This window comes from Pelophylax lessonae (genome assembly GCF_965119305.1).
Source record: "Pelophylax lessonae genome assembly, chromosome: 4".
In the NCBI taxonomy this organism is placed as follows: Eukaryota; Metazoa; Chordata; class Amphibia; order Anura; family Ranidae; genus Pelophylax; species Pelophylax lessonae.
Genome location: NC_138771.1, coordinates 514,683,487 through 514,710,286, shown reverse-complemented (window position 1 = coordinate 514,710,286; position 26,800 = coordinate 514,683,487). Strand labels below are relative to the sequence as shown.

The window sequence follows — 26,800 nt, the reverse complement described above, 5'->3', positions numbered from 1 at the left end:
AATAAAGACATTTAAAAGGGGAACAGCATAAACTTGTACTTTAGAGAAATATCTCAGGTGAAGCGTCACTGATAATAAAAAGCAACAATAGCAGCAAATAATATCATATGACAATATATAAATAACAATAATTAGATACAGACAAAACCCTGTTTAGGCATATGAGGCCTATGTGAACAGGCAGAAGGAGGGTAGGGGAATGGCTTGTAGCTATGTCAGACCACTCCCTCCTGTACCTCAAGCCCCAGGCGCAAACAATGTGAGAAATAGCATTTAACATTCAACAAACTGTTCAACTTGTAGGACTTAACCTGCTCCTTTCAAGGCAGAGTCCCTGGCAGAATCAAGGCTCTTTGTGAACAGTGAAAGAAATCCCTTATGAATAGGGGGGAGGTTAGGTGTAGTTCCATTTTAAAGAGGTGAATTCTTTAGATTTTCAGCTAGCACTTAGGTGAGTTGTATTAGAGAGTTGTATTATTAATCCTGAATTGGCAGAGCAAAGCTAATCATACTGGTGTATTCTGACAAGTAAGAGATGCAGGGTATGCCTGTGCTGCTCTGGTGCCAAGGGAACACTGTGGCTGCTTGCTTAGGTGTACTGTGTCTTGGGATTCTACATGCATAAGCAATGAGAGAAGAGGTAACGTTTATCAGGAGTAGATGGGCAAGTGCCCGCTCACCTATACTGTAACTGATGATGATAAAGTTGAAGGCTTTACAGGATCTCCCTCAGGGTCCTGGCTCAGGGGATGGCATCCGACCTCTGTCACAGCGTGCCACGGCCCAGTGGGATCTGGTGTGGGTAGAGCAGGAGCGGCCTCCAGGCTGCCGCCTAACAGTAGGGAGATGTGGGCAGCAGATGCCCCTTGGAAACAAGGAGTCTTCCTTGCACAGACTGCGACTCGGCCACAGCACCCTAAGACAGAGTCCTTACTTGCAGATCCAGGCTGGGGTCCCGAGAGAGAGATCTAGGCCTAGCACAGCCTTTTTATAAGCTCTCCCAGCAGTCTGTTCTCTCCGTGCCAGCTGGTAGTTGTACTTCCAAACAGTCCAGCTAGAAGTAAAACCCCAGCTTCCTGGACTACATGTCCCAAGATTCTTTGATTTGCCTTTAGAGCTCAGTCACTCTAAATTTAGGAAGTGACTGCACAGAGTCCAGGTCAAACACTTGAAGGAAACAGCTTAACACCGGCGATGCTGCACAGTGTCTCCTAAATTGCAGGTAATATTAGTCGGCTTTTGGCTACACAAGCACTTGTTGTGATGATTATAAATTAAGGCATGCTTTGAATATAACTTTTTTGGGAAACAGTTGAGTCAATGGGTTTAGTTCCGCTTTAAGAATGTGTAAATATATGAATGTCCATAGCTTGGCCTCAGTTCTCCTTTAACCATTTGCTGATTGCTGTACATATAAAAACATTCTGTCAGCAAGTGGTTATTATAAGATCATGGTTGCAGCTGCAGCCATGAGCTTGGTACTGTTTTTTACAGCTGGTGATCGTGTTATATAGGTGTAGCGTGGTGCCAAAGGCAGTACACACTCAGGGTCCCGATTTGCAGAAAAATGTACAGCCAATAGACAGCAGCCAGAAGACTCAGGGATGCCGACAGCATCGCCACAAGAAGTGAAGTGCGGCCTGGTCAGTCTGACCCAAATGGGAAGCTTCCTGAAGACTCGGTAAACTAAGTCCTTTCTCTCCCCCTACTCCACCGAAACCTTTCCCTATCGCTTTCACTCTCCCTGTCAGATGGGGATCCTGTTCCTAAGTGTCCACTCGCATAAAGCGGGCCAAACCCTAGGGTCAGAGTGTTTCATAAACTCTGCCTGACCTAACATAGCCACCGGGGTCACGTGGGGCATGTGCATCCAACTGTATTCATAGAGAAACACAGAGAAACACGGTTTTTCTCAACTTCCTCTTCCATCTGCATTGCCGCAGCGGACAAGCGTCACCTGCAGTGGAGAATGTAGACTGCACCTGTCTACAATGGGATGTCCTATGAAAGTGATAACGGCATTGGTCCCCCCTCCTGCCGCCACCTGTGGTGGTTCCAAAGCTCTCCCGTTCCTCTGGGGGAGTCCAGAACCGCAGTAAATAGCCAGGATCTTATTCCCTAATCTCCTCTGTGACAAATGAAGCTGGAAGTGATTATGATTTAGCCACTTCTGGCTTCAGAGCTGGTACAACCAGGGAAGCCGGAGAACAAGCACAATCCGTGCCTAATCAGCTGTTCGTGAGGGCAGGGGAGACATTGAAGGTCTCCACAAAGAGTGTCTGTCACTCCCCAAAGCTATCGCTTATTAGCCCCCTTATGATAACAATAAAGTTAAAGTAGAACTATAGGAAAAACATTTTTCTTCCTTTTGGTTAGAGCAAGGAAAAGTAATAACCTCTGTAAAGTTTTTTTTGCCATGTTTGTCCCATTGGGGAGATTTCCCTTCACTCCCTGTCCCATAGCCAAACAGGAAGTGAGAGGAAATCCTTGCAAGTTAAGGGAATTTCTTGGGGACCCCCGGTCACCAGAACTAGTGTCCCCATTGGAAGATTTCCCCTCTATTACTTTTCTGGGGACAACCCAAAATGTGGGATTTTTCCATTAATTTTACTTTCAATGATAATGATAAACAGGACAAATAGAGAGGGCGAATCTCCCTAACGGAGACATAGACTGCAATACAAACTGACAGATGTTCTAATCCCTCTCCACTCTATCCAAATCAATAAAAAAGTTTTGCCTTTAATTATATTTTAAATCATATAAAAAAAAAAAATTAGAATAAAGTAAATAAAAATAGTAAAAAAAAATTACCAGCACCCCTGCCCCCCAGAGCATACATAGTGCCATACCTGTTTAAATATGCATAGTTCCCCCATGCATATTTAAACAGTGATGGCACCATCATTTTGTAGACAACCATCACTAATAAAGTACCATGCGTTTTGGTTTGGCTCAACTTTTTAAAAAGGGTCATGCGCTTCTTTTGTACCTTATTGTATTGAAACGAATCGGCAGACCTCAGGGCAGTGCGCAAAAATGCAAGCACTGTCGCAGGCTAACTCTAACTGGAAGACATGACTAAGGCACCCCAGATGAAATTTGGACACTTACCATAACCCTTATCTCAAATCCCAAACCCTTTCAATGAACTTCCTGCAATAAATACACGGACACCTTTATTGGAGTAAAATTGGCCAACGTGGCCATTTATTAACCAATAACAAAATATATATAACACGTTCCTTAAAACTGGAACCAAAATATTCAAATAAAAGATCACATAAGGTTGCCGATCTTTGGAGGCCCCAAATACCAAGTACCATTTTGTGTATCTGTGTAACTCTTAACTGTCCCCAGCCGCAGCACCGGCTCGGGGACGACCTCAACACACAGCAGATACCTCCCAATTTAAAATACCAGTTAACCCATCTATTAACATGGCATTCCCCAGGTGACTCCATACCTTAGATGGGTCCCTCAGCTGCTGAGTACAGCAGGTTTTACCAGACACACCTCCAAAGACCCCCAACCGAAAATCAGCACATAAACACATGAAACAGACATCCCAATGTAGGGGCGGGCGGGCGGGAATGCTTCTTCACCCACGCTGGAACTGAAGCCCGGGAAAGACTACAGTGAGCTCACTTCCCCCCTTCTACAGCCCCTCCCTTAGCTGCCCTGACCAATCGCGGGAAAGACTGCAGTGAGCTCACTTCCCCCCTTTGACAGCCCCTCCCTTAGCTGTCCTGACCAATAGAAGGACAAACCCCAGACTGCCTAACATGTTAACCCTTTCAGAGGCAATTCCACTGATGGCCAAGTCATGCTATCCCTCCGCCTATTTCTTTTGTTCTTTTGCTCCGGGCTGTACTTGACTAAGGCACCCCAGATGAAATTTGGACACTTACCATAACCCTTATCTCAAATCCCAAACCCTTTCAATGAACTTCCTGCAATAAATACACGGACACCTTTATTGGAGTAAAATTGGCCAACGTGGCCATTTATTAACCAATAACAAAATATATATAACACGTTCCTTAAAACTGGAACCAAAATATTCAAATAAAAGATTACATAAGGTTGCCGATCTTTGGAGGCCCCAAATACCAAGTACCATTTTGTGTATCTGTGTAACTCTTAACTGTCCCCAGCCGCAGCACCGGCTCGGGGACGACCTCAACACACAGCAGATACCTCCCAATTTAAAATACCAGTTAACCCATCTATTAACATGGCATTCCCCAGGTGACTCCATACCTTAGATGGGTCCCTCAGCTGCTGAGTACAGCAGGTTTTACCAGACACACCTCCAAAGACCCCCAACCGCCACAGCACAAGGTGGGAAACCTCACACCATTGTGCCCCGCCAAAAACCTAACGCTCTCTGTATCCCCTCCTGCAGACCCAGGGCCCAAAGATCTATGCCCACCGCATTGAGGTGCACCCCATCACTGCGCAAATACCGCCATGTATCAACCTCCAACTCCCTGTGTCTGACCACGAACCCCCCGTTACGCACGAGGAACCTGGAAACCTCTTTATTGACCTTCACCCAGGCTTTGTTCAACTTTTCCACGGACCGGGCCTGACGCCAAGACGCGCGGCCAACAATGTCCGACCATACCACCACCGTGTCCGGGAACTCCATGCGTAGCCGGAGAATGTCAAACTTGACGTCCCGAATCAGGTGGCGGCAAGACCTAACACCCATATCGTTGCCGCCGGCGTGGATGACTAAAACGTCCGGGGCCCTGTCCAACCGGGATACCCTGTGTACCTCTGGAAGCACCCTGCCCCACAACATGCCTGGAACGCCGATCCACCGGACGGTAGCCTCAGACCGAGGGATACCAAGCTGTCGCCCTTGCGGCCGAACATCCGCCCGTCTGGCCCCCCAATAGACAAAAGAGTGTCCCAAAATCCACACGAGGGCCACCGCACCTGAAACGAAAACAGACCAACGATAACACTACGAAACAGCGCCAGAGAAAGGAAAAAAGGGGGCAAAACAAGCATATTAAGCAAATAACAAGCAAAAAAGAAACCCCGCAAGAACCGCGGTTACACCAAATGGGGGCGGACATAAAGCTTGAATCTGTTTGACTCCCACCTACCAATACGCCGTAAAACAGACTCATCCAAACCCCACCTAGCAGCTTCTGTAGCAGCCCCGATGCGGAATGAGTGGGAAGAATATTGCAGTGCCTGCAAGCCTGCGGCCGTAAGACAACGGCGCATCACCAAAACAAATTGAAAAGTGGACAGGGCCGACCCGTCCGCGTGCACCAGGAAAGAACCGGACCCAGCCGGTCGAACCCTAAGATATTAGAGAAACGCCGAAACCGGACAAATGGGCGAGCCCCGTATGTGGCCAAGACGCACGGATGCGCCTCTGCCGACTTGGTCCGTCTTTGAACGGCGGATAATCAAAGCCACGGAAGAACCATCGCAGTGAACATCCGCCATCTGTAATCCCCCTTGTGCCGCCCTAGAGGAGCTGACGAGCTCGCTCACCCTAAGAGCCCCGTAAAAGGCCAGTGCAAAGGCGACCCGGAACAAAAGGACTTCAAAACTGGAGAAACACACCCCGCCCACCTGGGCGAACAACATCTGCAGGAGCTCAAACGTGATCGGCCGGCGCCCGTCAAGCTTTGGGGCACCCCGCTGATAACCCCTCAGCGCCTGCCGAACCAAAAAATCTTTGGTAAAGTCCGCAACACCCCTCAACTTACACAGAAAAGCAATAGCCGATAGTTTACGATTGACCGCAGAAACCGACACCCCCGCCGTGAAATTCAAGCAGATAAAATAGATCAAAAGATTCCTGACCTCTGTCCCGAGCATATCCACCCCTGCCTCAAGTAACATGGCCCCCCACTCCCGCCAAACCTTGGTGTAGGCAGACCACGTGGACCCACTCAAGGAGCCACGAATCAACCCGGAGGCGATGCCAATGCAATCTTCCAAAGCCGTCGTGGACAAGGGGTGCCGTGTCGCTCCGCTCCCGGTGCCAACTCCCGGAACCTGTCCAACTGAAAACGAGACAATGCATCAGCCAAAGTGTTTTTCACCCCCGGGAGATGCACAGCATACAGAAAGACATTCAATTGCAGACAACGCAATACCAGATGACGCAGGAGCCGCACCACCGGCGGAGAAGACCCAGACAGAGTATTGATGACTTGGACAACCCCCAAATTATCGCAGTGGAGACGGACTTTCTTGTCACGAAACAACCCCCCCCCACAACTCAATGGCCACTAGAACCGGAAACAATTCCAGGAGGACCAGATTGCGCAAAAAACCTGCCCCCCGCCAGTCTTCCGGCCATCGTTCCGCACTCCAACGCCCCCCGAAGTATGCACCATACCCGGCCGACCCGGCCGCGTCGGTGAAAAGATCAATATCACTGTTGCTGACCGGCCCGTCCATCCACAACGACCGCCCATTGAACGTGTCCAGGAAAACCTGCCACACCCTCAGGTCAGCTGCGTGCTCCCCCGTCAAACGAATAAAGTGCCCGGGGGACTGTATCCCAGCCGTGGCAGAAGAGAGCCGGCGACAAAAAACCCGGCCCATCGGCATAATGCGGCAAGCGAAATTCAGCTTGCCCAGGAGCGATTGCAATTCGCGAAGCTGTACCTTACGCTTACCGGCAACCACCCGCACCTCATCCTTGAGAGCCGACAGCTTGTCCTCCGGCAGGCGACATTCCATGGCCTGGGAATCTATAATGATCCCCAAGAATTTTATGACGGCGAGAGGGCCCTCCGTCTTATCCGCCGCCAGTGGAATACCGAAACGCTCTGCTATGTGCTGAACCGTAGCCAGCAGTACACCACAGAGCTTAGAAGAAGGTGGGCCAACGCACAGGAAGTCGTCCAAGTAATGGATGACCGAATTCACCCCCGCCACATCCCGGACCACCCATTCCACAAAGGAACTGAAGGTCTCGAACAAGGCGCAGGAAATGGAACACCCCATAGGTAGACAGCGATCCACATAGAAACCCCCAGACCATCTACAACCCAAAAGATGAAAACTGCACGGATGAACCGGCAATAGCCGAAAAGCTGACTCAATATCAGTCTTTGCCATCAGAGAACCCCTGCCGTAGTGCCGGACCCAGAAGACCGCAGCATCGAAAGAGGTATATGAAACCGCGCATGACTCTGGGGCAATGGCATCATTGACCGACCCACCCTTCGGAAAAGAAAGGTGGTGTATCAGCCGAAACTTATTAGGCTCCTTCTTAGGGACCACCCCCAATGGGGAGACCACCAAATCAGGCAAAGGAGGGACAGAAAAGGGGCCGCTCATACGCCCCAACGCCACTTCCTTGGCGAGTTTCTCCGAAACCACCGCGGAGTGCAACTGAGCCGACCGCAAATTGTCAGCCAGGGGAGGAATCCGAGCCAGGGAGCAAGGAATGACAAAACCCCCCAAGAAACCCGCCTCCAACAAGCGAGCGGCCTGTCGATCCGGGTACCTATTTAGGAAGGGGGCCATCCTGTCCACCCTCACCGGAGTCCACCCTTTTTCCCGAAGCGTCGCCGGAACGGGACTTGCCTGCCTTAAAGCACCGGGACAAGGGGTGGGATCCGCCACAGTGGGAGCATTCGTGCTTGTAACGGCAGCTGGCGCCAAATTTACAGGTACCCTCGTTGAACTGCCAACAGCAACCCCGTCGTTTTGTGGCCGGCTGTCCTGGGGTGGTCGGACTCCCGGCCCCCCCTGGAAAAAACGAAGAGGAGGCCCGCGCCGAGGTCATAAGGTTCATCCATAGACCGATGTCCTTATGATCCCAACGCAACGACGGCCGCACCGCCTTCCGCTGACGGAACTGCTCATCATACCGCAACCAGGCTACACCCCCATACACCCTGTGGGCCTCGCCGATGGCATTAAGATAGCAGAATAAAGGTGAACAATTCTCGGGGTGCTTCTCCCCAATCACGCTAGCAAAAATGGCAAACGCTTGTAGCCAATTGCTAAACGTCCGCGGAATAAGGCGATACCGGCGCTTTTCCTCATCCTCCTTCTTGGACTCCTCAGGCTTAATCCGGTCCAGATTAAACTTCTCTAAGGGCAAAAGGGTAAAAATCTTCACATAGTCCCCTTTCAAAATCTTTTCCCGCACCTCCGGTTTGAGATGGGCGCCCAAAGGACCCTCAAAACAAACATAAACCTCGCATTTGGCGGAGTCCGCCAAACGCACAGAATCCGCGCCCTTGCCAGCGTCCTTAGACGCCTCGGCCGCGGGCCGCTCACCCACCGCGCCCCCCGCCAGAGCCGCACCAGACGGAACCACAGCAGGGGGGGCAGCCTGCCCCTGATTTACCGCCACGCCAACCACAGGCGAAGCAGCCACCCAAGCCGACACCGGCGACGCTGCGGGAGGAGCAGCCGCGTCCAAACGTTGTACCAAAACCCGCAAACCCGCCACCAGCTCCTGAAACGCTGCGACGGAAGCAGGCACGGCAGACGCCATGCCCGCTGTCTGGGGCGAGGAGAACCCACTCACAGCGGGAGAAGGCGCCACTAGACCCGCCCCGGGGGCCCCCACCCCCCCACTCACCCCCCCAGAAGACTGCACACTCTGTGAAGAAAACAAGGAAGCAAAATTGTACTCACCGGGCTGACTAGGAACGGACCCCACAGCCGCGTCACCGGACTCCATCGCTGCCGCCGGACGTGGCGCCGCCTCTTCCTCCGCGCTGGACAGCTCGCCTTCGGACCTGGATGATTCATGCAGGGCATCTGCGGTAGAAAGGTCTGGCACGGCCGCACCGACCGCTCCCGGACTCGGACGACCATCCCGGCTCAGACGACTGCAGTCCCCCGACCGCACGGCAGACCCCCACGATTTCCTCTTCCTGCTGGTGCTGGGGGGAGGGGATCTGCCCTGACCGAGATCCCGACAAGATGATGAAGAGGCCCTGGGGCGGGAGGGGCCTCCGGCCGCTCTACCGAACTGACCGGAGCCCGCCGCACTGACCATCCCACGCCGGGCTGCCCCCTCTGCCGGAGCATCCACAGGGGAGGCAGCCGCATGTTCTGGATGCCCACGACGCACAGGTGGGGGGGGGGGGAGAGAGTGTGGCTGCGGCCCCCACCTGCAGGGCTCCGCCGATGACGGGGATTCCTCCCAGTGCCAGCACCGGAGACAGCTGGAGAGCGCTGTTCCGACGTGCCTGGAGGGTCCTCCGAGGGGCTCCCAAAGCGGCGCTGAGCTCTAGAGGGAGGGGGGGGGCTGAAGCGCTCAGGGGGACGAGTCTTTCGAGCACGTCTCCCCCCTGCATTCGCTGCGGCCGGGGCAAGCAGTCCGGAGACCTGCTGCTGCAGCCAGTCCTGTCCCATGGACTCAGCCATGGACCGCAGCTGCTCCACGAGGGACCGAGCGTCTGACATGGGGCTTAAAAGCAGTAAGGAGGTGGAGGAGGCACGGGGAGATAGTCAGGCAGTGCGGGGCAATAGCGGGGGGGGAGGGGGGGGCCACAATACCCGACGGCAGCAGACGATCCGAATGCTTCTAATGCTTCTTCACCCACGCTGGAACTGAAGCCCGGGAAAGACTACAGTGAGCTCACTTCCCCCCTTCTACAGCCCCTCCCTTAGCTGCCCTGACCAATCGCGGGAAAGACTACAGTGAGCTCACTTCCCCCCTTTGACAGCCCCTCCCTTAGCTGTCCTGACCAATAGAAGGACAAACCCCAGACTGCCTAACATGTTAACCCTTTCAGAGGCAATTCCACTGATGGCCAAGTCATGCTATCCCTCCGCCTATTTCTTTTGTTCTTTTGCTCCGGGCTGTACTTTCTGTTTTCCAAAACAATGTATATCATAAGCAACGGCTATTATTTTTCTATAAAACAGTTTTCACTTTTTTTTTTTTTTTGGAACTGCTGATCTCTTCCAGCCGATTTCTACCACTAACTGTGTACATTTACTCATTCTATATCAGGAAAGACCTTCATGGTAGGATCACCATTAGGGCTCATGGATACTGCAGCTCCAAAAAAAAAACTTAGACACCTGAGCAACCTGGATCACAGGCGGAATCTCTGCGATTCTGTCCGCGATTCAAAATCACGGGACGCTTGTGCGATACAATTACTTCTTAATGGCACCCCAATCGTGCTGTGATTCTTCCCTGATTGCCGCACGCTAAATAGCACTGGAATCGTGGCGAATTGCAACACACAATGCTGTCGTTCAAAAGACGCTCCTGTTCCTTTTTCAGTGGCAAGTATCTCACGTTTCGATCTGCCGCGATTGCAGTGCGATTTATCGCGCCACGATTACAGCATTATTGAGGTGCCATTAGGAAGTAATGGCATTGCACAAGTGTCCTGTGATTTGGAATCGCAGGCAGCATCACGCATTGCTTAGGTGTGAAAGGAGTCTAAGGCGTCTTTCCTGCTCGAAAGCTCCTCTCAAAAACGCAAGTTTGGTGGCGGTTTTTTTTATGCCTGTAAGAGCATTTTCCTGTAAACTCCTGAAAAAGCCATAGTGTGCATGGATACATTTGCTAACATGGAGGGGAGTTTCCAGGAAGAAAAAAATGAGAGCTCAAAAAAGCTCAAAAGCCTGTAGGAGCAACTTTTTTTAGCTTCATTGAGATGCAGTGTGCATGAGCCCTTAGCCCTTTTTGTCCCTGGCTGTGCTCATTTCCTCATGTTAAAGCGGAGTTCCAGTATTTTTTGTGTTTAATAAAAGTCAGCAGCTACAAAAAGTGTAGCTGTTGACTTTTAATAAACACGCACTCACCTGTCCCACGATCCAGCGATGCGGCCGCCCAAAGCTCTCTCTCCTCTCGGCGGCGCCAGCATCTCTACTGTGGGCACCCAGCTGTGACAGCTTGCAGGTTCACAGCCGGGTGCGCACTGCACATGCGTGAGGCGCGCTGCACGTTGTGGATGGCAGGGCAATCTTCTGGAACCTGTGACGTGTCCCAGAAGATTGCAGGGAGGGAGGGGGAGAGGAGAACTTCCGCCCCAAGCCGGCCTGAGCGGAAGTGGGAGCGGGTACCTGTCAAATCTAAGTACCCGCTCCCTCCCTCAAAAAAATTACATGCCAAATGTGGCATGTCAGGGGGGTCAGCAGTATTTAAAGCGGAAGTTCGACTTTTGGGTGGAACTCTGCTTTAATTGAGGCAGCAAGGTGCCAAATGTTACAATGTTTTAATGTTTTCCTGTATCCTTAGGTTGACCTGAGAGCTAGGGGTGACCCGGCTGTGAGGGTAATTTATGTTTTTATGTGTTTATGTTTTTCCTGCCATTTTCAGCCAGGTTACCACCCCCTACAGGTCAACCAACATAAAAGAGGCTGCCTCCAGGCCCAAAGAGAGATACAGGGGAAACACTGCCAAAATGTAGCTGGAGAAGTTACCACACTTTGGGTGGTGGGCGTAATTGGAGCCTAACCGGTGGTTCCTGGAGAGGTTCTCAAGCCTGAGGACCCAATGGACTTGTAGTTTCAATTCATGGACTTGCTGCCTTCTTGGATTACTGACAATTATGGACTCTAAGGGACTTGCACTACCTCTTGTAGATTATTGCCTTAAAGTGGAACTTCACTCTCTCAATTAACATGGACTATTTTTAATCCTTATGCTATTAGCATTAGTATATAGATAGGAAGTATATCATATTTACTTGTTTTAAACTTTTTTTTTTTACATTTCTTCAGTTATTTCCTGGTTTCCATCAAGCAATAGATGTCCTACATCCCAGGAGTGTTTAGGAGAGGAGGGAGGGTTCTCAGCTGAGCCTATGCCTGAGCTAAGGCTGATGGATTCCAGGAAGTAAATGATACATGAAACATATGCCCTTACTAAAGATGGCTACAACCAGAAATGCAAGCGGGTGTTTTTCAAAAGGATTTCTTAGAAAAATTAAGCATGGGGACATGGATGGATGGAAGAGAATGCTTTGTATAATACAAATTAATTAAATAGCATTTTCAGCTTGTGGTGATCAGAAGCAGTGCAGTTCCACTTTAACCACTTGCTGACCCCCGCACGACTATTTACGGCGGCGGTCAGCCCCTCACAGGCAAAGTCACGTAGATCTACGTCGCTCGCCTGTGAGGCTCTAGGGGACGAGCGCGCGCCGCCGGAGGCGCGCTCCTGCCCCCGCTCGTTCCCTAAGCAGTCCACGCGAGTGACCGGCGGACCCGATGTCTGCCGGTCACTCGCGATCTCCCCGTGGAGAGGGAGAAAGGCAGGCGGCTGATGTAAACACAGCCGCCTGTCATTCTCCCCTGTGTAATAACAGAGATCATACGGTCCTGCTATGCAGGATCGTATGTCTCTGTTGTTACACCATTAGCCACACCCCTTTACAGTTAGAAGCACACCCCTAGGGACACACTTAACCCCTTGATCACTAATAAAGTTAACCCCTTCCCTGCCAGTGTCATTTTTACAGTAACAGTGCATATGTATAGCACTGATTACTGTAGTAATGTCACTGGTAACCCCAAAAGTGTCAAAAATGTCAGTCAAGGGTCCGATCTGTCCTCCGCAATGTCGCAGTCCCACAAAAAAAATCACAGATCGCCGCCATTACTTGTTAAAAAAACAAAAAAAAAACACCAAAAATGACAGAAATCTTTCCCTTAGTTAGTAAACGCAATAACTTTTGCGCAAACCAATCAAAATACGCTTATTGCGATTTTTTTTACCAAACATATGTAGCAGAAAACAAATTGGCCAAAAATGTTAAAAAAATTAGATTTTTACATTTTTTTGGGGAATTTCATATAAAAAAATGTGAAAAATATTGTTATTTTTTCAAAATTTACGCTCTTTTTTTTGTTTATAGCGCAAAAAAGTAAAAATCGCACAGGTGATCAAATACCACCAAAAGAAAGCTCTGTTTGTGGGAAAAAAAGGACATCAATCTCATTTGGGTACAGCGTCGCACAACCGCACAATTGTCCGTTAAAGTCACGCAGTGCCGAATCGCAAAATAGGGCCTGGTCAGGAAGGGGGTAAAATCTTCCGGGGCTTAAGTGGTTAATGGACTTTTGCCTTAAAAGGATTGCATTACAAACTTATGCACACTCTATTAGATATAGAAGAGCTTTGTGTTGAAGTTGTTTCTTGAGAACTGTACTGTTATCAGCAACTACCTCTTCTTTGTCTACTTGCTTTGCCAGGTCTGAAGTCTCTTAAAAGGGTGCATGCACAGCGTATCAAAAGAACAGTGCTTGCAACACAACAGGGGACTGAGGTAGAGGAAGATGCAAAGTATGGGTCTAACACACAGAGTACTGTCCAGTGGAAGTTAATGGGTTGTAGGTAATGACTATGGTATTTGTGTGACATGCAGGTCAGCCAATCAGCCTGGCAAAGGTGATGGTTACTCTGCTAGAGTTCAGGCATTAGTGAGTGCAGTTCCATTTGTCCCCACATGGGTACCTAACCCACACCCACACACATTTAGCACCCTCCTAGGTAGGTGCTAGGAAAATGCATCTATTTGCTCCTGCTTATCAGGGGAGCCTGATCTGTTAGGTTGCCTGTTGCATGTCTCCAGTTGTGATTCACTGGGTCTGAGGGAGTGTCCCCACTGTATCCAATGAGGGAGCTTGGAACCGCCGTGGAGGAAACCCAGCCAGTGACACATTGGCTTTTGTAGGAGTCCCAGTGGGAGGGCATTCTTGCAATGCGTCCTGGGATTTTAGTCATAAAAGCCGGGGGGACATGTGACAGGGTGTCTTTGGCAGGAAGCAGAGTCCCAGGAGGAGGTGGACGGCTGTCTCTCCTCCTGCAGTGTGTGAGGAAGGTGATCTTAGGCGGTCAGCCTAGTAAACCAGGTGTGGAGCTGAGCTGCAGAGGATCCAGTGTAACTGACGGTGGAGCTGCTGGCAGAGTCTCTTGGGAAAAACAGTGTCCATGAGTACTGAGGGATCTGCCAAAGGGTCTGGCCGAGGAAGGAGGACCACTCCAGTGAAGTCAGGGGATCAAGGGGCTAGCTCACACGGAGAGTATTACAGTAAAGGGGGTGCCATGTAGAAAGCCCTGAAGAATAGGAACAAAGGGGTGCCAGGAAGGGCCCTGAAGAGTGTTCTGCAGTACAGTAAAGCTTATCTAAATAGGTTCATTAATTACTACTTTATCGCTAGTGACAAGGTGAAGCAGCGGCCTTGCCGCACTCATTTACATTTAGCGTCCCAGCAAATTGTGCATAGTTTATTCAAGCTGGAGTATCCCACTCATTCCCTTCTCCCATCCAAGTTTTCAATAAAAAACACAAAATCCAAAACTCCTAGACTGTTTCTTTACTGAGCCAGGCACTTTGAAGTTGCTGAATTATTGTACTGCTGCTATGGGTAACCCAGGGGAACCCATCATCAGCAGCTCCCAAGGGAGTAGTGCCACACACAGGCATGCATCAATTTGTGTTATATTTGACTGGAGTTCAGTTGTAAATGTATATTTGTTAATAGTTAAAAAAAAAAACATTAAAAAATATAAATAAAATAATATATATCTATATAAAATAAAATTGGTGAAAAATGGCAAAAAGGAAGAATGATGGGCAACCTTTCTACGTACAGTGTTGCAAAGCGTCCTATGCGTCCACTTCGTGCAGGAAGACCAGATGACATTTATTTTGTTTGTGTTTAGGGAAATGCCATTCCTCTGTAATGCTGAAGCAGAGACAGAGAGATATAGTTCAGAGCCTGGCCATTAGGCTTAATAAGGCGATTATTTTAATGAGCAGCCACCGAGATTTATGCTGCACTTACGCCTTACTCAGAGCAGCCAGACTGAAACAATAAGAGCTGTCTAGTTTCTAAGATCGTCTTTCATGCCGAAGTCTCCCGCAGACGTTTCCAAGGGTGGCATAAAATATATTTACTTGCTTTGCAGCTTAAGTATCAAGAGATGTTTTCATTTACATAAAGACTAGGATCTCGACTGATGTTCGGCGTGATGCGGCAATGTCAGCTGGAACGTCCTTGATACCTGATGATTAAAGATCCACTCTGCTTCAATACCCAATCCACTCCAGATATTTCTGCTGTGGCTGTGCGCTGGTGGATTTAAAGGGACTATATAGATCAATAAAATAATGTGTGTATGTGTTTTAAAATGATTGCTTCTATTTGTTGTTTGTAATTAGATGTGCACATAGGGGAAGCCTTATTTACTCATTACATGCTCAGGCACCGCTTCTTGCTTTGCAGTGCTACACAATTTTTGTGCTGCTCTTCTTCACAATGCAAGCCTTGGCATTGGCCGAATAGTTGAACTGGAGTTCAACCTATAAAAAGTAAACTAATGCAGCCAGCACATCTATGGACTGGTAAGCTGTTATATATAACATTTTTGGCTTTGGGTATAATACCACCTTAAACACGTGTTAGGTAAAGAAACAGAGTGGTAGCACTTGGCTCCTGATGGCGCCCACCAGTGGTTAATCTTTAAATATACACTCACCAGCCATTTTATTAGGTACACATTGCTAATACCAGGTTGGACCCCCTTTTGCCTTCAGAACTGCCTTAATTATTTGTGGCATGGATTCAACAAGGCATTGGAAACATTCCTCTGAGATTTTGGTCCATATTGACATGATAGCATCACGCAGTTGCTGCAGATGTGTCAGCTGCACATTGATGATGCGAATCTCCTGTTTCACCACATCCCAAATGTGCTTTATTGGATTGAGATCTGGTGACTATGGAGGCCATTGGAGTACAGTGACCTTATTGTCATGTTCAAGAAACCAGTGGTGAGAGATGATTTGAGCTTTGTGACATGGTGCATTATCCTGCTGAAGTAGCCATCAGAAGATGGGAACACTGTAGTCATAAAGGGATGGACATGGTCAGCAACAATAATCAGGTAGGCCGTGGTCTTTAAAGAGGAAGTAAACCCTCCTCGGGAAGTTGTACCTATAGGTAAGCCTATGATAAGGCTTACCTATAGGTACTGTAAATATCTCCTAAACATGTACCGTTTAGGAGATATTTACCTTCGATGCATCCAGTGACGTCACTGGCGCATGCGCTATGAAGGAACGGCCGCTCGTGCCGTTCCTTCAGAGCCCCGTGCCGTGACTGTCGGCTCCCGCGCGCGTGCGCGGGAGTGACGTCACCACGGCTCCGGCCAATCAGATGGCCGGATGCCGCGATCCCGAAAGACGGGCGACTAGACATGTCGCCCGTCATAGAGGTGAGTGAGCGGCGCGGCGGAGGCTTGTTCTAAGGTAAGTATTTCATACTAGCTCATACTAGATGCATACTAGCTCATTATGTGTTTCTCTTTCAGGTTGTAGAAAAAAAAAAAATTTTTACCGGGTTTACAACCTCTTTAAACGATGCTCAAGGGGCCCAAATTGTACCAAGAAAATATCTACACCATTACACCACCAACAACCTGAACCATTGATACAAGGCAGGATGGATCCATGCTTTCATGTTGTTATGCCAAATTCTGACCCTACCATCTGAATGTCACAGCTGAAATAAAGACATCGGACCAGGCAACGTTTTTCTGATCTTCTATTGTCCAATTTTAGTGAGCCTGTGCAAGTTGTAGCCTCAGTTTCCTGTTCTTAGCTGACAGGAGTGGCACCCAGTGTGATCTCCTGCTGTTGCAGCCCATCTGCTTCAAAGTTCGATGTGTTGTGCATTCAGAGATAGTATTCTGCATACCTTGGTTGTAATGAGTGGTTATTTGAGTTACTGTTGCCTTTCTATCATCTCGAACCAGTCTGCCCATTCTCCTCTGTCCTCAACAAGGCATTTTCCTCCACGCAACTGCCGCTCATTGGATAGTTTCTCTTTTTCGGACCAATGTATTTCAGGGCCAAACCACTCCACCTTCCCCAGGCATCAACATCTGATAAAACTTGAATAGGCACAGAGGAAACAGTGACCACACAGATCTTGATTAGGACTTTTCTCATGGAATGGCGCTGTAATAGTGGCTGAGCAGCAATATGACCCATATTTATACAACACCTTCAAAATACACAAGGCTTGAAAAAACGTCAAAACACAGTTTACAGTTTTAATAAATGCTCAAGAGTTAAATAAACAGTTTCTTCTTTCTCTTGGGCACTATGGGAGATCTCTGTGTTGAGTTCCCAGGTGCTCAACACAGGGCACTGCCTCTGTACACCCGCTGTGCCTGTTATGAGGGGCTCCCATCATCCCTGCAGGATTTTTATTTTTTACCATGGAGAATGTAACAAGAGAAGCTGTAACACACAAAGAACAACCAAAACTCCCAGATGGACAGGAACAGAGTCAGGAAATATGGCACTGAGATCACACCGCTGAAGAAGTCAAGGCAAAGAGGAATCCAGGAGATGATCCAGCTTGGTCCAGCTTAGCACAATGTAAGTATACATATCTCATACCTGTTGGGTGGCTGTGGAAGCAGGAAATACTGTAATAGTCTTTACTAATAGAGTAATAGCCTGGATCTTCCAGGTTTTGCATGCTGACCATCAGGTGATGCTTGCTCTGCACAGCCGTCATTCATAGAATGCCTTGTATTATTTTTTTTATGAATATGTAGGAGGCATTATTGAATCAGACAAGGTGGGGAGGGAGGGTGGAGGGGTGTCACAATCTCCACTTTGTCCAATTAGAAGCAGCGGTGCCAAGCAAGCGATTCCTTGTGGTCAGGGACCTGAAAGATCGCAAACTAGAGCACTGACTACTACAGTAATTTCCAGCTTCCACAGAGGCCCACCAGGATGAGATATGCATACATACACCAAGCTAAGCTTACACAATTAATTCCTGGAGTTTGGCTTTATACCTTAAAGCGGTAGTAAAGCACTTTTTTTTTTTTAAACCTGCAAGACAATGTCATAATGTGCTAGAACGAAGCACTCCAGCAGCACTTTGTCACCGCTGAATGCATTTCGATCTCCTACCCAGTCTTCCTTCCTGGTTAGCATACTCTGGCTGGAGCTGCAATGATGTCACCAAGGCATAGGTCTTACAGGACTATGAAGAAACAGCTTGGGTATGCTTCAAAGCGCATGCGCCAGGGACATCACCGGCTGCATCAACTGTAAATATCTCCTAAACAGTGCACATTTAGGAGATATTTACAGTACCTATAGGCAGGGCCGGTGCTACCACTAGGCAAACTAGGCAGCCGCCTAGGGCGCACTGCCACCTAGGGCGCAGCTATGGCCTGTGCCACATTCTTCTCCTGTCACCTCCTCCTTCCATGTGGATGTCACCTCTAGAGAGGGAGGCAGTGTGTACTGGAAGGGGGTGTAGGGTTAAAGGGGGGCAGTGTGTATAGGAAGGGGGGTGTAGGGTGAAAGGGGGGCGGTGTGTATAGGAAGGGGAGTGTAGACTTAAAGGGAGACAGTGTGTATAGGAAGGGAGTGTAGGGTTAAAGGGGGTGTAGCATTAAAGGGGGGCAGTGTGTGCAGGAAGGGGGGACAGTGTGTACAGGAAGGGGGGTGTAGAATTAAAGGGGGCAGTGTATACAGGAAGGGAAGTGTAGGGTTCAAGGGGGAATTATGTGCAGGAAAGAGGGGGAATGTGTACAGTTTTTTTGTTTTTTTTTGGGGGGGGGGTTGCAACAAGTAGCTGGTCTTGCCTAGGGTGCAAAATAGTCTAGCCCCAGCCCTGCCTATAGGTAATCCTTATTATAGGCTTATCTATAGGTAAAATTCATGCATGGGAGTTTACTCCTACTTTAAAGTGGTTCCAACCTCAGACATGAAATATGAACAAAGCATATCCCTCCATAGTGTGTACTTGTCTCAATTAAAAGCACTACGTGTCCGTTCTGTCTACTGCTTCATTCCTCTGCTATCAGCATGAATTACTTCTGACAAGTTTTCCTGACACCAAGAGAAAAAAGGTGACAGGTGAGGGACCTACATCAGATTGACAGCCTCAGCTCTGTCTCTGCGTGCTGTTTGGAGGGGGGTGTCTCTTCCCTCCAATCAGCTCTCAGAGCTCTTCAGAGTGTAATTCATCTCTCCGCCCCCTTCTTTCTGACAGTTTAGACAAGCTTTATAAATTCTGGACTTTAAACAGATATAGAGAATACTGCAGATAAACAGGTACAATTTATGTAGGGGGATTTGTTTAATCTCTGTCTATCGTCTGAGGTCAACCACTTGGGTATATGTAACTGTTTATAACCGCTTTAAACTGTTTTTTTTTTTTTTAGCCTTTTTTGACCCATTAGGAGGTTTCCCTTCTGGTCCTATAGACACAACATAAAAACCTCGCCAAACTCTAAACAAATGTCCCCATTGGATGATTCCCCTTCCTGTTCTGGTGGCAACTCAACATTTTGGATTTTCCCTCCCAGTCCTAGTGGTAATAGTTCCCCATAGTAGGTAAATCTCCATTGACATAGACATAGCAGAAACATCTGACAAGGATTCTAACACTTTCTTAATCTATCCAAAATTAAAAAGTTTTTTTTTTTGATACACATAATAGTGTTTGCTCTGTGCAAAATTGTAGCCATTTCTTTTTGACATTAAAAAGAAAAGCACCGCCCAACACGGCCCAGGAGGGGCGCAGTGACATCTCTGTCAGGTTATCATGTACAATTCAAAGCTACACATGATGACACGGGCAGAGCTACATATAATGAAGTACATGCAAGAGAAGCGCAGAAGACAGAGCTGACTATTAAAATAGCAACGCCCCAAGATGACACCCCGTGTTGGTGGTATCATTTGACAAGACAAGCTTTTACCCGATCTAGCATGGGTCCCCATGGCTGACACCTGCTCGAATGTTCAGCATCAGGGCTTAATTGAGTGTCATTCGGAATCAGCCTGAAAGGACTCAAGCAGACTTGTCGCTGCGTGACATTTGTGGAGTGGGGAAGGAAAACGGGAGCTGCTTTGAATCAGCACACAGAAGAGACATCTTATTATTTTTAATAGCATCCATTAAAATCCTTGTTTCCGCCGTTTATTAAAAGGCACTGCCTCTGTGACTATCTGGATAGCAATTAAAAGGACACATATATACCTTTCTCCTGGTTTAATTTTTTAAGTTTTAATTTTATGTGCACCTTTTTCTTGCTGTATTACATTTAATATTTAAAGTGGTTTCTAAAGGCTCAAGTTTTTTTTACCCTAATGCATTCTATGCATGGAGGTAAAAAACCTTCTGTGTGTAGCATCCCCCCCAGCCCCCTAATATTTACCTGAGCCCCCTTTCGATCCAGCAATGTACATGAGTGCCTCGGCTCTTTCTTGGGACTCTGCCTCCTCATTGGCAGAGACAGTAGCACAAGCCATTGGCTCCCACTGCTGTCAGTCAGTCACTGAGCCAATCAGAGAAGAGAGAGGGGGTGGGGCCAAGTTGTCTGTGTGAATGGACACAGACAGGCAGCTCGGGTACGCACCTGCTTGGGTGCCTTCATTGCAAGCTGCTTGCTGTGGGGGAACCAGCAGGAGGGAGGTGCTAGAAGCGATCTGGGCTGCTCTGTGCAAAACCACTGCACAGAGCAGGTAAGTATAACATTTTTGTTATTTAAAAAAAAAAATACTTTAATGCCACTTTAAATTTCCGATACCTGACCCCATCTTGGGGACAGCTGTTATGCAATGGCCCTCCCATTTCCCTCTTTCCCCACCCACGCATATGTCTTGCTGCAAAAGCCAAGGTCTGGCTTCTAAAGGTTACCTATGTAAAAAAGAGATCAAGAATAAACTAAAATTGTATCCAATTGAATCATTAGAAAATAGTCTAAGTGATCTATACTATTGTTAAGGTGACATTAAACTTCCTTTGTTTTCTTTATTATTCCATACACATCCATTACCTAATGGCCCTGTAATATATTTTTAAATGAAATTGTTTCTTATTGTTTTATTTCTGCTTGTAATATCCTCTGTGAGCTCCCAAACCCCTCCACCAACCCTTCTTCTGTTTGTTTGGAATGAGCAGTACACGTTAGTTGTGGTCATGTGCACTGCTCTAGGCACACTTCAAATCCCATAATCCCTAGTCAATAGTCCCTAGTCCTTCTTGGTTACAGGCAAGAAGGTTAGCCATATTCCTACATACAGTGGGACCATGGGAAACAAATGTAGCCCCCCTCTAACAGAAAATCAGATCACAGCAGCAAAAACAAAGCCAATTTTGAGATTTGGAGGAGGCTGAGAGCAATAGAAGGGAATTCTATCTTAAAAATATATACTGGAATAGATGTTTTTTTTCTTTTTAAACCAGAGTTTCGTGTCACTTTAAAGCCTCAGTCAACCCAAAAGTAACATTTTAGTCATAAGTGGAGTTTGGTAGGCTGAGTCAATGCCTGGCTTTTGATAAGGAAGTGCACTCCAGTAGGAGAAAACGGATTAATTTGTGAAAAACGAGGACCAATGCGCTACTCAGAGATGATCTGACCTCAAAGTTGCCGATGAAGTGTAGAAGGAACACGTATAAATATAATGTGCAAATCCGCAATATAAAATACTCAGAAAATAGCAGCCAATCTTAATCAGTGTCCCCACTGTAAATAATAGCTAAAAGACCAAAAAAATTGGCGCTAATTCCTATTCTTCCAATAAAAACCTAATAAAAAAACAACAAAAAAAACAACAATGCTCCAAATATGTGCGAATCTGTGAAACAGTGATAAAAAAATGTGTATCTTCAAAATGATCAATCTAAAAAGAAGTTTTAAAATAGTGCTAGTTGATATTCTTCCAATAAAATCAAAATGATCAATCTAAAAAGAAGTTTTAAAATAGTGCTAGTTGATATTCTTCCAATAAAATCAAAATGATCAATCTAAAAAGAAGTTTTAAAATAGTGCTAGTTGATAATCTCCCAATAAAATCAATTTTCAGGATCAGTGCAAGTAAATAAATCTTCTATAGTACAGAAAAAAGTGGAAAAAATTATTGCAATTTGTGTTTTTCTGTGCATAAAGTTAGTAGCAGGCATGTATTAGTGTTCATCCGTGGATAATTTAGTGTGCATCCTAAGCAGCGTGCACGTAGTTGCACATGTACGCATGCCATTGATAATGTGCATAAGGGCTTATATAAAATGTAATGTGACAGACAGGTCATTCCTGGTTTACCAATGACCTGACCTTCTACTTTGGTCTTTCCATGCATGACCCAGCTTGCCTTTGACCTGTCTCTAGATTCTTGCCTGCCAGATTGACTTTGACTTGTGTTTCAGACTCTGCATTCTTCCTTCCGATTAAGTATCCCACTGCCCAGCTGTAAACTGACCTCGGCCTATATCCTGACACTGCCTCTGTCTTATGTTCCTGTACTTTGATGTCTGGCTGTTGCTGACTTTGGCCTCTATTCTGATTCCTGTCTTCTGATTCAGTACCTTGCTACCCAGCTGTTGAAAAGTTTCACCTTGGATGCTTGCTTCATTCCTGTCTGCTGATTGGGTGCTCCCATGTTCTTGCATCTGGTTCTAGCGACAGATGCCTGTCCTTGTGTTGCTATGGATATTTTTGGGTGATTTTATGGTAGAGTTATATGTGAAGAGTTACATTTTTAAAACCATGTGCTGTTCTAGAAGCTAAGCCTAGCCCACTGATATGCAAATGAACCAGTCAGTTTATGATCTCGGCAGAGGAAGCTCCTTACAAGATATGATGTACGGGAAGTATGGGGGAGATTAAGACTTTTGGACAGGCATGTTGGAGACAAAAGGAGAGTTGTTCTTGAAAATAAAGAAGCAAGAGTTGATCTGGGGACAGGAGAAAGCAGTTGGACTCTGAGAAAAGAACAATGAAGAAGATTCCATCTCCAAGTTGAGTAGCTTATTGCACACATATTGTATATGCTTTTTTGCCAGGAGGAAAGTCAGCTTGTGCATGTTGGAGGTATAGTTTGTTTTACTTTAAATACTACGAAGTGTGTTTTCTGCAGTTGTATGGGCTTTCTGTTTAGAAAAAGTTTCAGTACACTACATAGGTCTAAGCTTCCTTGGCATTTACCGCAAAGAACCTTAAAAAGACAAAAGCAAAACAATCCCTCACACCTAACAGCTGGTGCTGCCTGCAACACTGGCGCTCGACTTCCACCAGGGGCATGATACCAAGTATAAGTTCTTAACTGGAATTTTTATGTTTTCCCACCCACCTGTGTATGTTCCAACTGCTTCTGTTACATTCTTTATAATTGTAGCACCCCCGTAAGGGTTGCAAAGTGTGGCCTTCCCTGGGGCCTCCCTCTGATTATCCTGCAGCAGACACTTAAGTATTTTTCACCAGACCAACCGCACACTCTCCTGCTCCTTATCCAATGATCAGTCAGGGACATTTGTTTTATTTTTTGGTATTTTTTAGTAAAACTTGGATAGGAGAAGGGATTTAGTGGGATACTCCAACTTTTACTATACACAGACGAGGACAACTCTCACTTGGCCTCACTTGATTGAAGTGAATAGCAGAATCTCTGTTGAACCATACTACAACTGCATGGAAAGAAAAGTCCCTTTGCTCTTAATGAACACTGACTCTTCAGGACACTAACCAGTATTCTCTTTAGCTGGCACCCGTCCACTTACTTCACTAGCTTGAAGGGATGGCCCTCAACGAACAGGCCCATAGACGTGAATCTGTACTCACAGCAACCAGGAACAGATTCCTCCAGGTAAATCACCCTCTCAGTCAGCTCTACAGGACATCTTGGTCACAGCTTCTGTAACTCCAGCCCTCAGGTCCTACACCTGAAGCCAGATGGCAGCTTGTACAGAGGAGGGGCAGCAACCCCTCCCCCCCCCCTCTGGGACCTCACTCTTCAGCCTAAGACCCCCTGCGCACATATTCTCTTGGTATATATACAGTCACCCAGCATGCCTTGAGGCACTTTCCCGTGCCAATGGCCAGGGTTGTATCTACACCCATGCTCCCATTTGTCAGGTTTCCTCCCACCGTCCAATATGCCCGGTCCTATTGGACCAGTGTGAAACAAGCAGACAACATGAGCAGCATCTGATCACACTGAACAGACCAATCAATGGATCACTGCTCCTTGTTAGGCAGAGAGTACTTACATTTACCTTACAGTTCCCCTGGTAAGCAGGGAAACCCATAAACTATACACTCTCTAGCACCTACCTAGGAGGATGCTACATAATATACACAGTATGTGTAGCTGAGTGCTCGGCTGGGTGTGTGCAGCTCTCTCTTACTTTAGCATCCCCCAACTATAAGCTGTGACAAAGCTGGGATTTCCGTGTGTTATGCAGCAGGCTGTGTTCCTCTCACCCCTCAATTCCCTGCTGTGTGAGCAGTGCATGCTGTGTTCCTCTCACCCTTAACTTCCCTGCTGCTGCACTGAGACATTGGCATTAGTTAATGTCGATACTCTGTTTGCATCAGTTTTAGTGTGGTTTAGCATCACAACAGTTCAATTGATTGTAGTCTTTTGGGTCACAATTTCTAGTACAGTATCTTTAAACATGTTCAATTTGCCTGTTCATGGTTTCAAAATTTTAACTGCATTGCCATAATACATTATTTCAACCTACCATCCAATTGCTTGTGGCCTAGTTTCTGTGGAGCATCAGTGGTAGCATACTAACGTTTAGGATACACAAGTGTGTCAGTGGGGTCTGAGCAGTTTAAAGAGTTGTGGCAGAACAGAAAACCCATCATGTCCTGCGGCACCTATGGAGGTAATCACTACATACTATATATATAAAATATACAACAGTGATTATGGGATCTCCTTGTAATAGACACGTTGGCTGTGCAGTCCTAGAACCTCCCAGGTGGTTGAACTCTTCAGCATCTACCAAGCACTAACATATCTTTGTTGGGTGGACTGATTATTTAAAGGAACATTCAAGCCTAACATTAGGGGGTTCTTAGGGCTGCAAACCAAGATAACAATGAACATCAGTTTTCAAGAAGCATTTTAAATCTGGTGAATGTGATAAGGTGCAAAGTGTATCCAAACTGCTTCATTTAAAACTCAGAAGCACACTCCTAAAAAACTGCTTTTGACCTAAAAAAGTTCAAACAAACTACTGAAAAATGGGTCCAGTTCTCCTGTCATAATTTGCCACACTAGACCACTAAGATTTAAACAACCCTTAAAATTTAAATGTAAACCCACTTGGAAATACAACCTGTCTGCTTAAGAACTCCTCAGGAACTTTTTCCATGTTTCTTCGGGTTAATTTGTTCATCTGTTGGCATTCTTACTGAATGTTGCTCAGCTGAAAATTGTAAAGGGGAGACAGGTTCTCTTTACAAGTTTACTGGTGCATGTGTAGGGCCCATTTCGTAGCATGTGAGAATTTTTCCACATTAATGTAAGAGATTCTTGGAATCTGGTCTGCCAATTGGCGAAAGAATTAAGCAATACTTGAGTTCAGGCTAAAGACAAGGACTGGTCATTTAACTACTGGGTGTAGAATATAGCTCCTGGAGGATTATAGGCAGGGTGTGGTACCCGAGACAATATGCTAGGGGACTCACTGTTCAACTGATCCCTAAGAGGTCCATTATGAAACAAGAAGAGATGTATCCTGGGATCTGTTGGTGCTTGATCGGCTTGCATAAAAAGGATAGTTCAAACTCAGAGGCACTCAGTCAATCTGCTATGTACTTAAAGTAATCTCAGTGGATTTCCTTAATTTAGAGCAATGGAAACATGTCCTAGATAGCAACAGCAACTCACTGACCGAGTTCACTTATTGCCTGAAGGATAAAAAAGATAATTCCATACTTGTCAACTATCTCCTTCTCTGCTCACTGAGACAGCTCATACAACTGTTCTTAGGAGCAGGGTGGTGGCATTCTAATTGATTACAGTGACCTTGAAGTGAGACTGGGACTGAGGAGTATAACTCATGTAAAGAAGCTTAGCTCTCCCAGTACTATTTTAAAGAGCCAATGCCATGGGAGACCTCTCAAACTAGTGGATTCCTTTAGAGGAAACCTGTTCTTCAAGAATATGTAAGTTGTCATTGCAGATGTCTTATAAAATAATGGTAGCATGGTCAGGTCAGAAACTCAGAAGGAAAAAAGCTAGTGATGGTCAGGCTGCTAGAATTTTCAGAAGGCAATGGAAACCCCATTAGTTGTTTCCAGACAGGTCTTTTTTAATGTAGCCCTATCCTAGCAGGGTCCGCTGAGAAGATGCCCAGGTGTCCCTTACTAGTACAGAGACTGTCTGCTACCGACACAGTTTAAAGCACATTGACAGCAGAGGCTCAGTCTAAGGAATGTCTTTTTGTGTATTTTATTTGCAGAAACTTAAACAGGAGAGGATTTAAGGGTTCGGGATACTCCAAAATTATAGCAGGGAACGACCAGTAATTCTAGGGCTCTGGAATAGCAGACCCAGTCCATCCAGTAACCTCTGGCACTCAATTTCTTATAACATATGCACACCTGACAGTCCAAAACCAAGTTTTACTCACAATGTCCTGGGATAGCTGTCTGTCACTCATCTTCCACAAGACTCTCTTCATTGAGTGAGACAAGACTCCTAGATGATGCGTTCCAGCAAAAATCATTTTATCATTATCTTCTCCAGGGTCCCAGCCCAGCACATGCTAAGACCCAAACAGCAACTCAAGTACACTGGCTGCACCCCTGGGGCAACAGCAACAGGACAAGAACACTCTGAACAAGCCCCCAAATATTTATAATTTCTCCAATTACCTTCTGAGCACCTCCTCCCCAGGGATTGGCTGGGTTTTGATAAATATTCAGAAATCAGTAGTTGGTCCTCTCATTATATGTTCTGGAAGCTTCTTTCAGAGGCAGACAGGAACAATGAACTACTGACCTTAGGTAAATCTGAGCAGACTAAAAAAAACAAATCACCAT

At 46.8% G+C, this 26,800-nt stretch overlaps 1 protein-coding gene across 1 annotated transcript; it reads right to left on the bottom strand.

Annotated features, from left to right (window-relative positions):
• Positions 1 to 4,354: 4,354 nt before the first annotated feature.
• Positions 4,355 to 6,990, bottom strand: LOC309552743 (uncharacterized protein; the record flags this gene model as incomplete). The annotated part of the gene is made up of 2 exons (XM_082253662.1): positions 4,355 to 4,947; positions 6,660 to 6,990. 2 exons carry the CDS (start codon positions 6,988 to 6,990, stop codon positions 4,355 to 4,357), a joined length of 924 nt encoding a protein of 307 aa, XP_082109788.1.
• Between the last annotated feature and the right edge of the window lie 19,810 nt (positions 6,991 to 26,800).